Source organism: Phyllostomus hastatus, unplaced genomic scaffold, assembly GCF_019186645.2.
Source record: "Phyllostomus hastatus isolate PE091 unplaced genomic scaffold, TTU_PhHast_1.1 phas_scaffold_60, whole genome shotgun sequence".
Classification (NCBI taxonomy): domain Eukaryota; kingdom Metazoa; phylum Chordata; class Mammalia; order Chiroptera; family Phyllostomidae; genus Phyllostomus; species Phyllostomus hastatus.
In genome coordinates this window covers 15,155,667-15,168,340 of record NW_025334038.1, presented here as the reverse complement: position 1 = coordinate 15,168,340, position 12,674 = coordinate 15,155,667, and the positions used below count along the sequence as shown (strand labels likewise).

Sequence of the window (12,674 nt, the reverse complement as noted above, 5' to 3'; positions counted from 1 at the left end):
CAAGATGATAGGTGAATGAGGATATCTCAGAGTATTTTAAATTGCATTTCTCTTCCTATGAGTGAGAGTGATATCTTTTCTTCGTCAAGGGACCATTTGTGTTTTCTTTTTAGCAAACTATTTGTATTTTTCTGCCTATTTTTTATTGGGCTGCTATTTTTTATTTCTAGGAGTTCTTAGTATATTCAGAAGATTATACTTTGTATAATAGGAGCTTTACTTATTTTTTACAGGGTCAGATTTACTGATTTTTTTATAGCTGGTGGATTTTTAATCTTTTACTCCTTAGAAAGCACTTCCCTATTCCAAGATTATAAAAGAATTCTCTTATCTTTTTTCCATGTACTTTTAAATTTTCTGTTAAATCTTTGATCATTTTCATATTTATCCTGATATACTGTGTGAGGTATGGATCCAGTTTTATTTTTTTCTAAATAGCTACATAATCTTCCCAACACTATCTATTAGTCCTCACCCCTGGCTTGAGATGCCAATTTTGTTGTACCATGAAGTGTTCTTTCTCTTGTTGAGTTTCAGTAGTTTGCTGCCAGTTAATTTGACATGCTGTTCATGCTGATATCCTTTTCAGTCATTAGATAGTCATAACTAACTTTTTATCATTTCATAGTAAATGGTATAAAATTGTGAGGGGGGGTCATTACTTTAAGGTTCACGGGTTAACCTGCTGTTAATCAAGGTTGTCTGTAATCTTTACTCCTAATACTAAGAACCTTGGTGTGTGTTTTCAGCTTTGATTATAGAATGATGTGTGTTGATTACAATAATACTTACTTGAGATTATTGTAGAGCATTAATTAACTATATAGAGTATACTGAGAATGACCTGAGTTTAATTTATTCAGTTCATGGTACATGTTGATTGTTTTTTTTAAAGTGAGGTTCATGGCAGTTTCAAAAGAGAAACTTCATGAGCCATTTACTTCACTGGTTCACCAGCAGACCCCACAGAACTCTGAAAAAAATACAGCTCTATGAGTCTGATCTAGTACAAGGTGGTAAGTGGCCTTGATGCTTGCGTTGTGTCTGGAGACAGATTATAAATCATGTCTTTTCTATCTTTTCAGTCGACCTACTTTATCTATCCAGCATCCACCATCTGCAGCAATTAGTATTCAGCGTCCTGCTCAGTCACGGGATGTAACTACAAGAATCACACTGCCTTCTCACCCTGGGTTAGGGACACCAAAACAGCAGCTTCATACCATGGCTCAGGTATAACCAGAGGTGAAGAACTATCTGTATGGTTCTTCTGTGGGTTAAAACCAGAATTATGTAGAACATGCTAAGAACCTGACCATGTTAGTGGCAGTGATTGCTTTTAACTGGATTGAGTGGGAACTGTTCTTGTTTATAACTGTTTCTGGGTTTTTCTGCCACAGAAAACTATCTTCAGTACTGGCACACCAGTGGCTGCAGCAACAGTAGCACCTATTTTGGCAACAAACACCATTTCTTCTGCAACCACGGCTGGTAAGTCAGCCACTATTCTTGCTCTTTCTGTCATGGAAAAATGAAGCATAAGTGGTTGGTAAATGTTTTATTTCTCAGCTTCAGTCAGAGAAAAAGAATAGACTATAAAAATTCTCTTAACTTTTCCCAAGAGCTTTTCTCAGGTTTTTGAGAACCTGTAATGTGTACAGAGCAGCCATTGTTAAAGAATTTTCTTTTTCCCCTCCCATTTTAGGAACTGTGTCACACACACAAGCTCCCACAAGTACAATTGTTACTATGACAATGCCCTCACATTCATCCCATGCTACTGCTGTGACCACCTCAAACATCCCAGTTGGTAAGTATTGTGCACCCTTTAGATAGAAGCTTAAAAGGAATTGTTCAGCCCCTCTGACCAGCTTTTCTTATAGATGGATAGTATTGATTTTTTTATTGTTGCTGATTTTCAAAGTAACAGTGAATTTACTTTTTAATATTATTTGTCATACAGATTTGCCATTGAAGGTAGGAGAAGAGAGGAAAATCTTTAAGAGCTTAAAGTAAACTTTAAGTCTACTTTTAACTTCCTCGTTCATCAGTCTTTATTTCTTTTATGCATACCTTTTTAAAGAAGTAAATTAACTTTACTGACATAGTTACACAAGAACAACAGGAAAAGAAAGAAGCAAAGATAATGGAATGAAGAGAATTTGTATACAAACAGATTGTTTAGGAAAAATCTTTGGATGATGAAAAAGTGGGAAGATGGCTAAACCTCAAGTTGATTACCTAGGTTTTCATCTGAGTGCTGCCTCAAGATACTTCAAAACTTCTTTTTTTTTTAAAAAAAAATTTATTTATTTTTAGAGAGGGAAGGGAGGGGGGAGAGAGAGAGAGACATCAATGTGCGGTTGCTGGGGGCCGTGGCCTGCAACCCAGGCATGTGCCCTGACTGGGAATTGAATCTGCGATGCTTTGGTTCGCAGCCCATGCTCAATCCACTGAGCTACGCCAGCCAGGGCCCAAAACTTCTTCTAAAACTTTATTCCCCCTTTAAGTATGTGTATACTTTGAATATTTAAAAAAATCTTTGGCCCTGGATGGGTAGTGTGGTTGTTTAGAGCACCATCCCAATACTACCAACATTGTGGGTTGATTCCCAGTCAAGATACATACAAGAATCAACCAATGAATGCATAAATAAGTGGAACAAGAAATCAATCTGTCTGTCTTTCTCTCTCTCCCCCTGCCACCCCTCTAAAAATCAATCAGTCAGTAAATTTTTGAAAAGTTTCTGATAGCCAAACTTTAGTCATCAGGAGCACGTATTGGCAAACTTTCCACAGGACCAGCTAGTAAATGTTTGAGGTTTTTCAGGCTTCATAGGTCTGTGCCACAACTACTCATCAGTGGATAATATGAAAACAAATGGGCATGCCTATGTTTCATTAAGATTTTAAGGACACCAAAATTTGAATTTCATATAATTTTATGTGTCATGGTGCTTAGCTCACAGAAACATAACAGGCAGGATTTGTCTCACAGGCCACAGGTTGCCAAGGTCTGCTGTAACAGCTGATATTTCACAGCTTCCAAGGCAGAGACCACAGCCCACGAGACTGCTCTTTTTAATCTACCAGTCGCAAGTTTTAGTTTTTACCTTTGTCTCGGTTCTGTAATGATGAGCATGTCATCTTACTATTCTTTACTCCCAAAGATCTGGGATAGCTGCCATATTTTTAACATATTGTACTTTTTAGAAGTAAGACTGCTTTTTATCAGATGACACACTACATACTGCATTGTCAGAATCTGGTGACCAGGCACAGATTCCCTGCCTTCTGTGTTCCGGCCCTGGGGTGCTCTTCCTACTTGCCTTCTTCACTTGTGAGATAGACTGCACCTTAACAGCCCTCTTTCCAAACTTTGAGGACAATTTGCACGATAATGATTGGTCCCGGGAAACTTTTACTCCTCTTTTAGATAACTGGATTATACCAGCCTTTAAACTGGTACTTAGCAGAGAGGACACTGCTGCTCGGTCTTTTGCATGTTACTGCTCACTACAGCTTGGCACCAAACATCTCCCATATGCCTAGGAAGTTAATTTCACTTCCGTAAAAAGAAGTTTATTATGTATGTATGTGGTTTGAGCAGTAGTGGTTTGAGCAGTAGTGCATATTTGTTTCGTTACTCTTGTTGCAATGCTCTTTTTCATTGACTATTCCATGTTGTCATGTCATACCAATTTCTGGCTATCCTTAGTATTGTCATCGGTTAATGTCAGTGCTATAAAATCAGAGCCAAGCCCACTCTTAATTTTTACATTCTAGACTCTCACTAGGGAATCTTCAGCTATGAAGAAAATCAGAACAATTAAGAGGGGGCAGTGTACCCTGTAGGGGCTCTCTGGTTTTGCCTCTCTGTGAAAAACTATTTTGAGATTAGTTCTTGTTAATGTCACTGTATCTTCTTAAGAGATCACACTGTGGAAGTCAACTCACTAAAAGCACCAGGAGACTAAACTCTGTTCATTCATTTTGCCTAGAACCACCAATTTTTAACTTGTCCTAATTTACTGTATTCTCTGTCTCCCCAGCTCATTTATCTTTGAATTTTAACCATTTACTGAATTCTAGATATGAAAATCATCTGATAAAAATTGTCCAAACAGATTTAACATCTGCCACTTACTGTGATTAGTTTCTTTTAAGTTCCATCAGGTTTATGCTTTAGTTTTGTTTTCCTCTTGTATAGAAACCTACTTTTTTGTTACATCATAATAGGATATCTGTAGAAAAGTACCTCAGTTGAGAAGGGAGATTTGACATTAACCCTGCAGCACTGATCTTCAAGTTTGGGTATAGGAGATATATTAAAATCACCTAAGTGGTTTTTTTCAGGTGACACTTGCTTTTTCCAGGTGAGATTAAATATTGGATTCAGCCATTGTTACTAACAAGAATGTATTGGGTCAGGAAAAAAAAAGACTGATTAATGATGAACATATAGTTTTCTCTCCTAATGGATAACTCACTTCCAATAGAATACCATCCTGATTTTCTTTTTGCTCTGGCCCACACATGATGGTGGTCTTAGAACTATAAAAAAAACATAATAAGACAGTCACAGCATCCAAGAAATGAGATTATCTTTGGAGACAGCATTATGGCCAACTTATGATTTCTACATTATATTTTTTGTTAAGATTTATTTTTAATAATTGAGAATATGGCTTTTTTAATTAGAAAAAAAAAGTAAAGGTAAATTTTGGGGTTTGTTTACAGTTACCAGCCACTGGTTAGTTACCCTGCCAAATGACAGCTGCATTCCTATTGCAAGTATTATTTTCTGCTGCCTTTTATGGGCACAGTGAAAAACAAGGTTTAGTTGCTTTCCACTCAATGCTCTACTTACTACTGATGGAAAATATGTCATGCCAGCTTCTCTCTGTTAGCTAATAGATGCCATCATAAGTGGTCAAATAGGGCATCTCAACCATCATCCTGCAGAAAACTCTCTAGCTTTCTCCCTAAGGAAATAGCTAGGCATCATGGTGGGTTTGTGCTTCTTTTGATATGCATTGCACTTTGGGTAATGTGGTGGCATCACCCTAGTATCTAGTGGTTATGTGCCTGTCACTGGTGTAACTTGTGTCTTTACACACATGGAAACTGGGTCCCTCTATATCTCTGAAGTCACAGCTTTTCTGTGCAAATTCCCAGGTATAGAGTTAACAGATAGGTCTATAGGAACTATAAAGTATGTCCCAGTTCAGCTATACTGTCTAAACAAAATTTGATTACAAATTGTAGAGGCAAGAAAATTTTGAATGATATTAAATTTGAAAACTCTTTTGATTTTGCTATAAAGTGTTAGATAAAATCACAAGGATATTCAAATTAAGTGATTTTTCTGGAGAAGGCTTCATATATGAGGAAACTGGGACATGGAAATTTAAATGATATACTTGACACTGATTAGCAACATGTTACTAATTAGTTATGGACCCAGTTACTTACAGAGCAGAATCTAAGGTCTTTGTCATTTCTGTATTTATATTTTTGTTGAATTTTTTAAATAAAAATTTTTCTTAAAGAAGGGAGGGGACCTCAAAGAATCCAGGTAAGGAGAAAAAGGTGTGGTTGGTGATGTTTTTGTTAAAGTATTAATGTTGAACCCTGCATTAACAAATAACAGGTTGAGTGTATTAGTGGATTATTGGACTGAAATAATTAGTTTAACCTTATGTACTCATCTTTCATTTTTTATTTTGATTAAAACTAAAAATCCACTTTCTTACCATTTGCATTCTTAATACTGCTGGCCAAGAATGCTGTGGCTTGCCAATAGAAGCATGTAAGCAGTAATGTAATTGGTTTACTTTTGTAGCTAAGGTGGTGCCTCAGCAGATCACACACACTTCCCCTAGGATCCAGCCTGACTACCCCACAGAGAGGAGTAGCCTGATCCCTATCTCAGGGCATCGGGCCTCTCCAAATCCTGTGGCCATGGAAACTCGCAGTGACAACAGGTAGGAGGGAATTGCCAGTTATACTGCCTCATTGTGTCATTAATTGTTTTGAATTTTCAGTAAAACAAAATGTCCCACAAATATGGCATATATTTACTTATTCTTACTTTCAAATATTCCCCCTGAGAATAATTGTGTTATTTTTCTTAGTTTTATGAAAAATGTCTATATTTACTCAGCCATTCTCCTTTTTTTTTATGTTCTCTTAGTATACGTTATTTTATTTTGTGTATTCATTTGTTTATTTTGAGAGTAAAGGTTGCAGCATTATGACCCTTTATCCCTAATTATCATCCTTCCATTTTCATCTCTGAGGAACAAAGACATTCTCTTAACCACAATACCGTTATCCCTGAAATGGTTTTTTTAGCTTTCTATTTTCTTTCACAATTTTACATTTTTTAAGGATACAGATAGACAGGATCTGTAGAATATTCTTCAATTTGGGCTTGTCAGATTGTTTTGTCATAGTGATATTCAAGTATGTTTTGAGTGAATACCACTTGAGTGATGCATTCTCACTTATACATCAGAGAGCTCATGCTATTCCTTTGTCCCATTGTTAATTATGTCAGCATTAATTAACTTAGTAAAGATGATGCTTGCCAGATTTTTCTACTGTAAAGGGTATCTTCTTTGTAAATAAATAATTTGTGTGGAAATACTTTGAGGTTATAAATATCCTGTTCCCCAATAAACTTTCACACAGTAGTTTGTTGATGATTCTTGGCTGAATCAATTGAGAACTGCAGTTGATTAGTTGCAACATAGTGACTTTTTCTATTTATCATTTCTTTCATATTTATCAGCTGGCATTTTGATGTAAAGAAATTTTATCCCTATTTATTTATTGTGTATAGGCTTATGGATTTGGTTTTATTCATTACTAAAATCTATTTATGTCATCTTGTTTTGATGCTCAAGTTGCCTCTGGGTTGGTCTTTGGGAGCCCCTTCTGGCTCGTTCCTATACTCTTGCCATGTCCTGGTCATTCTAGCACTTCCCACCACCACAAAATTTGCCAGCTCCTGAACTTTTTCTGTCTGAATCTGCCTGGAATCTGCCATTTCTCTAAAGAGCCCTGGTTCCTTTTCATCGTTTAGAAACTAAGATATAGACAATTAGCTGTGTTAATTGTTACTGGATTGTCATTTCTTCTAGGCTCTTTGAGGGAGCAGAGGTAAGAAGTACTGTATTTTTAAGACTATAAGACACACCAGACCATAAGATGCACCTAGGTTTTAGAGGAGGAAGATAAGGAAAAAATTTTGAAGCAAAAAAATGTGGTGAAATGTTTAATAACCTGTGACCCCGCTCCACCGCCACTGCACCTGCCCCCCTCCCCGGCCCCAGCAAGCCAGGTAGACTACATTTGGAGTATAAGACGTACCCCCTTTCCTCCCAAATTTGGGGGGTGTGTCTTATAGTCTGAAAAATACGGTATATAACATTTTAAAAACTCTTTAGTACACGCTTACACCTCTAGTTTAACCCCATTACCTCCCCCATTCCGTATTTGCATTTCCCTTCTTCCCACAGTCAGCACATGGTACAGTGCACATGAAGTCTTTTCAGGGTTGGGTCATTTTTAAATGATCTTTTTTGATTATTATGGTGTATAAGAATGCATATAGGTTTTAATATATTGTGTGTCCATCATTTTTGCTGAACATGACTAATAGCTCTAAAAGTTTGTAAATTCTTCCAGATTTCCTATGTAGATATTTATTTCATCTACAAATAGGACAGTTTTTTGAGAGACGAAAGAGTTTTTTTCATTTCCATTTTGTATACCTATGTCTTTCTTGTTGGATAGAGCTTCTAATATAATGTGGAATGTAGCAGAGATAATGAGAGTCCTTGTCTTGTTCCTGACCTGAATAGGAATTCTTATGAAATTTCATTATAAGTTTTTATAGATACTGTTTGCAGTTTGAGGTACAAAGTTTGTTTCTCTTCCTGTTTTCTTAGACATTTATATCATGAATAAATATTGAACACTATTAAATCTTTTTGTAAATCTTTTCAAAGTTTCATATGATTATTCTTTTATAATTTTTAATATCTGAACCATTAATAGAAATTCTTATGTTGAATCATTTCTATCTGTGATAAACCATATTTGATTCTAATATACTTAATTTTATATAGTACTTCAATTTTATTCATAAATCTTGGTGTCAGAGTGAAATTTGTTTATAATGTTTTCTTATACTCTCCCTGTCGAGTTTTGATGTCAAGGCTATATTAAGCTGAAAAAATAACAGGTCACTTTTCTTCTTTTTCTGGTCTCTGAATCAGTTTGCATACGCTTGGGATTATCTGTTTTATGTATGTTTGATAAAATTTGTCAGTATAAACAATCTGAGCTTAGAGTCTTTCAAGTGGAATTGAACAGGGAAAACCCTTCAATTACTGAGTTTTTTAAGTCAGTTTTTTGCCAATTATTATTCCATATATGTGTTAAATTTATTGATACAGTTAGTATTTATTAGTATTTATTTAAAAGTGTTAGTTACTCTGTAGATTTGTTTCCTTTTACCTAAGTGTTTGAGACACAATAGGAAATGTTGGTATGGCAGTTAAAAGTGTGAAAAGGATCTGGGGGATAGGATCATTTGAAGGTAAAGAAGAAAATAGATCATTTTGGCTCATTATTATTTGTGTTCCATCTATAGACCATCTGTTCCTGTTCAGTTCCAGTACTTTTTGCCAACATACCCACCTTCTGCATACCCACTGACTGCACACACATACACCCCAATCACCAGCTCTGTGTCCACCATTCGACAGTATCCAGGTATGAACTCCTGTTAAGATGACTTTTAACGTTTTAATATTTTCAAGCAATGAGATGGAAATCAATCAGTGAGTGTTTAGCATGGATTTAATCACTCCATCTTCTGTGTTCAAATTCAGATAAGCATGAAATCTGAAGCTTTAAGGTTTTAAATCACCATTTCTTTGTTTTGTGTGAAAAGGTTATTGTTGTTATTATTATTATTATTATTATTATTGATACTTGCATGACTTGTCCCACCTGAGGATAATTACGTTAACAATTTTTGTTATACCTTAAAACTATACTACAAGTTAAAACGAATAAAGCTGTGTTCTTACAGAGTTTCTGTTGTTTTGTAGAATAGCAGTTGTATTTTTAATGTTAGTCCATTTATGCTAAGCATTCAACATTCTTCCTTATAAATAGTATTCTTTTTGATAACCCAGGGGAAAAAAAAACAATTCTTAAGCTAGAGTGTTTGTGTAACATTTTCCCTGTGGGACCCTCAGCTCACTTTAGACATAAGAAAGCCAGATTATCTATTTCAGGGATGTCAAACTCATTTTTACCAGGGTCCACATCAGCCTTGTGGTTGCCATCAAAGGGCCAAAATAATTTTAGGGCTGTATAAATGTAACTACTCCTCAACTGTTAAGGAGTCGAAATTACACTTGGGTTTTTCAAGGCTGCCACGAGGCTGATGTGGCCCATGGTGAAAATGAGTTTGACACTGACACCCCTGCTCTAGCTTGTGGACATTGCCCTTCTGTTGTGCAAGTGAAGATGCAGCCAGGGCCACACATGGCCATTGAGCATTCGAAGAGGGACCCACCACAAATGACAAAATAAGTTTTTTGTTTTACTTCATTAAATTGGTGAAACTTCAAATTTGTTTGCAAAAACTTACTGATGAAACTACTCTTTTGAAATTTAGATTGTGTAGAACCAAAATATTTTGCAAATCAAATATTTTTAATAAAAATTTAACATCTGAATTGAAGTGTGTGTTTAAAAACAAAATATACCCTGAATTTTGAAGACATAGTATAGAAAGAAAATGTAAAATATCTTAGTAAAAAATTTTATAGTGGTTACACTTTGAAATGCTAATATTTTAGATACACTGGATTAAATAAGATGTCTTAAATATATATTAAAATTAGTTTGATCTTTTATTTTTACTTTATTAATGTGGCTACAGAAAAATCTAAAATTGCTCATATGACTTATATTTCCATTAGAGTGCTGGGCTTAAACTTCAAAACACTATATTTAAATTATTTAAATAGCTTTAAAAATCGGTATGTTCATTTCTGCCTCTTTTTTTTTTTTTTTTTTTTGGTATGTTGGCTTGTTCAGGGATTTTTTGTTCAGGGATTCTCTGGTTGCTTATAAAGATGGAATCTTTTTGACCCATTAGTTATTAGTTAAATATATAATTATAAATATATGTTCATTATCTGGTTTGTAAATAATCCCTCTCAAATTATTCTTGAAATTTTATTTATTTCAGAGACGTTTTTTATTTCAATAATTCATTTATTCATTCATGCATTTGTTAATACCACAAATATTTATTGACACCCTACTGTGTGTAAGGTTCTATGCCGGGCTTTATTTTTAAAGCTACTCTTAAACAGATCTTACTTTCAACAAGCTTAGAGTCTAATAGGGAAGTAAGACATGAGGAGATATTATAGTAGATTAAGTACTAAGTCCCTGAAGAGAGGCTTGAACAAAGCCATGCTGCTTCTGAGGTAAGAAAGGTTATTCTACATGAGATGGTAGGGTTGGAAATCAGAGATGATTTTCCTAAAGGAAGTAGTATTTGGAAAGCATCTCAGAAAGGATAGGACAGAGCCATGGTGGGATTACAGAAAAGTACACTTAGTATCTGTGAATAAAGTATTAACATATAATATGTGCTTGGAACAGAGTGGTTCAGTTTTGGCTGGAGTACAGTTTGAGTGAGGATATAGTTTTTTAAGGGTAGAACTTGAAAAGGCTTGAAATAGTGACTAGACTGCATAGTCTGCCTAAGACAAATGACCAAAGTTTGAACAGAAATAACAAAGGTATACTTTTCAAGAAGAAACTAAAAATGCTCTGTGGATTGTTTATTTTACAACAAGGGAAGATAACAGTGACCGTGTATTTATATATACTGATTTCTCATGATACTTTTCTCATTTGTAAAAAAATTTATCCTTTCTCTATGGTTTATGAAAATTTCCATTATATTTTTTTAATTGAGGTATAATTGGCATACACCATATTAGATCCTGTTGTACAATAATTTTATAATTTCTTGTGATGAGAACTGTCTTAGCAACTTTCAAATATGCACTCAGCCACCATGCCATGCATTACATCCCCATGACTTATTTTATAATTGGAAGTTTGTACCTTTTGACACATTTTACTCATCCCACACTTCCCACCAGTACCCCCTTAGCCTCTGGCAACAATCAGTCTGTTCTGTCTATGAACTTGATGTGTTTTTGTTTTTCTTCTTACATTTGACATATGGTATTTGTCTTCTCTGTCTGGCTTATTTACTTAGCATGATACCCTCAAGGTCTCTCCTGTTACAAATGTTCTTTTTTTATAGCTGAATAATGTTCGTGTGTGTGTGTGTGTGTCACTTTTTTTTTTAATCCAGTTGTCCATCAGCAGACACTTAGCTTGTTTCCCTATCTTGGTTATTTTGAAACAGGGTGTAGATAACTTTTCCTGGGTTTTTTTGATAACTAAGAAGAAAACTTACTGTGTTTTCTTTCTATAAATAGTGAGAAATTTCTTTTTTGTTGCTTCCTGGGAGAGTGATTTTTTAAAAAATTTTGTTTGTTTTTAGAGAGAGGGGAAGGGAGGAAGGAGAGGGAGAGAAACACTGATCAATTGCCCCTCTAACACGCCGCTTCTGGGGACCAAACCATAACCCAGGCGTGAGCCCTGACTGGGAATCGAATTGGCAACCTTTGGCTTTGCGGGACAACACCCACCCAACTGAGCCACACTGGTCAGGGCATTGTTTTTGTTTTTGTTTTTGATTTTGTTTTTGAGTTTGTTTTTAATATGTACATAGGTGGTATGATTGCTGTGTAGGAAAGTTGCTTGTTCTTTGTTTTTATGGATACATAGAATTTAAAATTTGTAAGCACTGTATTACAGAAGTGCTTATGATAGTGGTTCTATAAATTAAAACAAAATATTCTTGACTTGGGAACTATGGATGTATCCTAGAAGTTTTATATGAATTGTTTAGCACAGTTGCTTGGCTCACATTTGCAATTTAATACATAGATTGCTCTTTTCTTGTTTTAATGCTATTTTTAATAATCTGCAAAAAAGATCATATCTAATTGGTAGGAAGTAAGGGGGGGAACCTCAATATATAGTTTTGTGCTTTTTTTAAATTTAGGATTTAGATCTCATTTAGTGGAAAAATTCTATTTTCATTTTAGTGTTTTTCTTATGTGAACTGCATCTAATCAAAGCTAATATTCTTGTAGTCAGTTTTTACATTATTTTTAGTTTCAGCTCAAGCTCCAAATTCTGCCATAACAGCTCAGACTGGTGTTGGGGTGGCTTCTACAGTTCACCTGAACCCCATGCAGTTGATGACAGTAGATGCATCTCATGCTCGACACATTCAAGGAATCCAGCCTGCTCCCATCAGTACACAGGGGATACAGCCAGCCCCCATTGGGACCCCGGGAATACAGCCAGCACCAATTGGCACACAGGGGATTCACTCAGCAACCCCAATCAGTACACAAGGACTTCAGCCTGCATCAGTGGGTACTCAGCAGCCTCCGACTGAAGGAAAGACTTCAGGTAATTTTACTTTTCTGCATGCAAGTTGGTGTAGAGAAAAGAGATAACAATGGGTTTAAATCCTGGATC

The 12,674-nt window shown here is 35.4% G+C and overlaps 1 protein-coding gene across 6 annotated transcripts in view; it reads left to right on the top strand.

Annotated features, from left to right (window-relative positions):
- The window catches only part of SAP130 (Sin3A associated protein 130), an 88,864-nt gene that overhangs the window by 29,368 nt on the left and 46,822 nt on the right, over positions 1-12,674 (top strand). For all 6 annotated transcript variants that reach the window (XM_045826126.1, XM_045826122.1, XM_045826124.1 and 3 more), the window contains 6 exons: positions 1,086-1,233; positions 1,401-1,491; positions 1,706-1,810; positions 5,845-5,986; positions 8,665-8,786; positions 12,303-12,605. In XM_045826126.1, the coding sequence (XP_045682082.1) occupies positions 1,086-1,233; positions 1,401-1,491; positions 1,706-1,810; positions 5,845-5,986; positions 8,665-8,786; positions 12,303-12,605 (911 nt within the window). The remainder of the gene's footprint in view (positions 1-1,085; positions 1,234-1,400; positions 1,492-1,705; positions 1,811-5,844; positions 5,987-8,664; positions 8,787-12,302; positions 12,606-12,674) is intronic.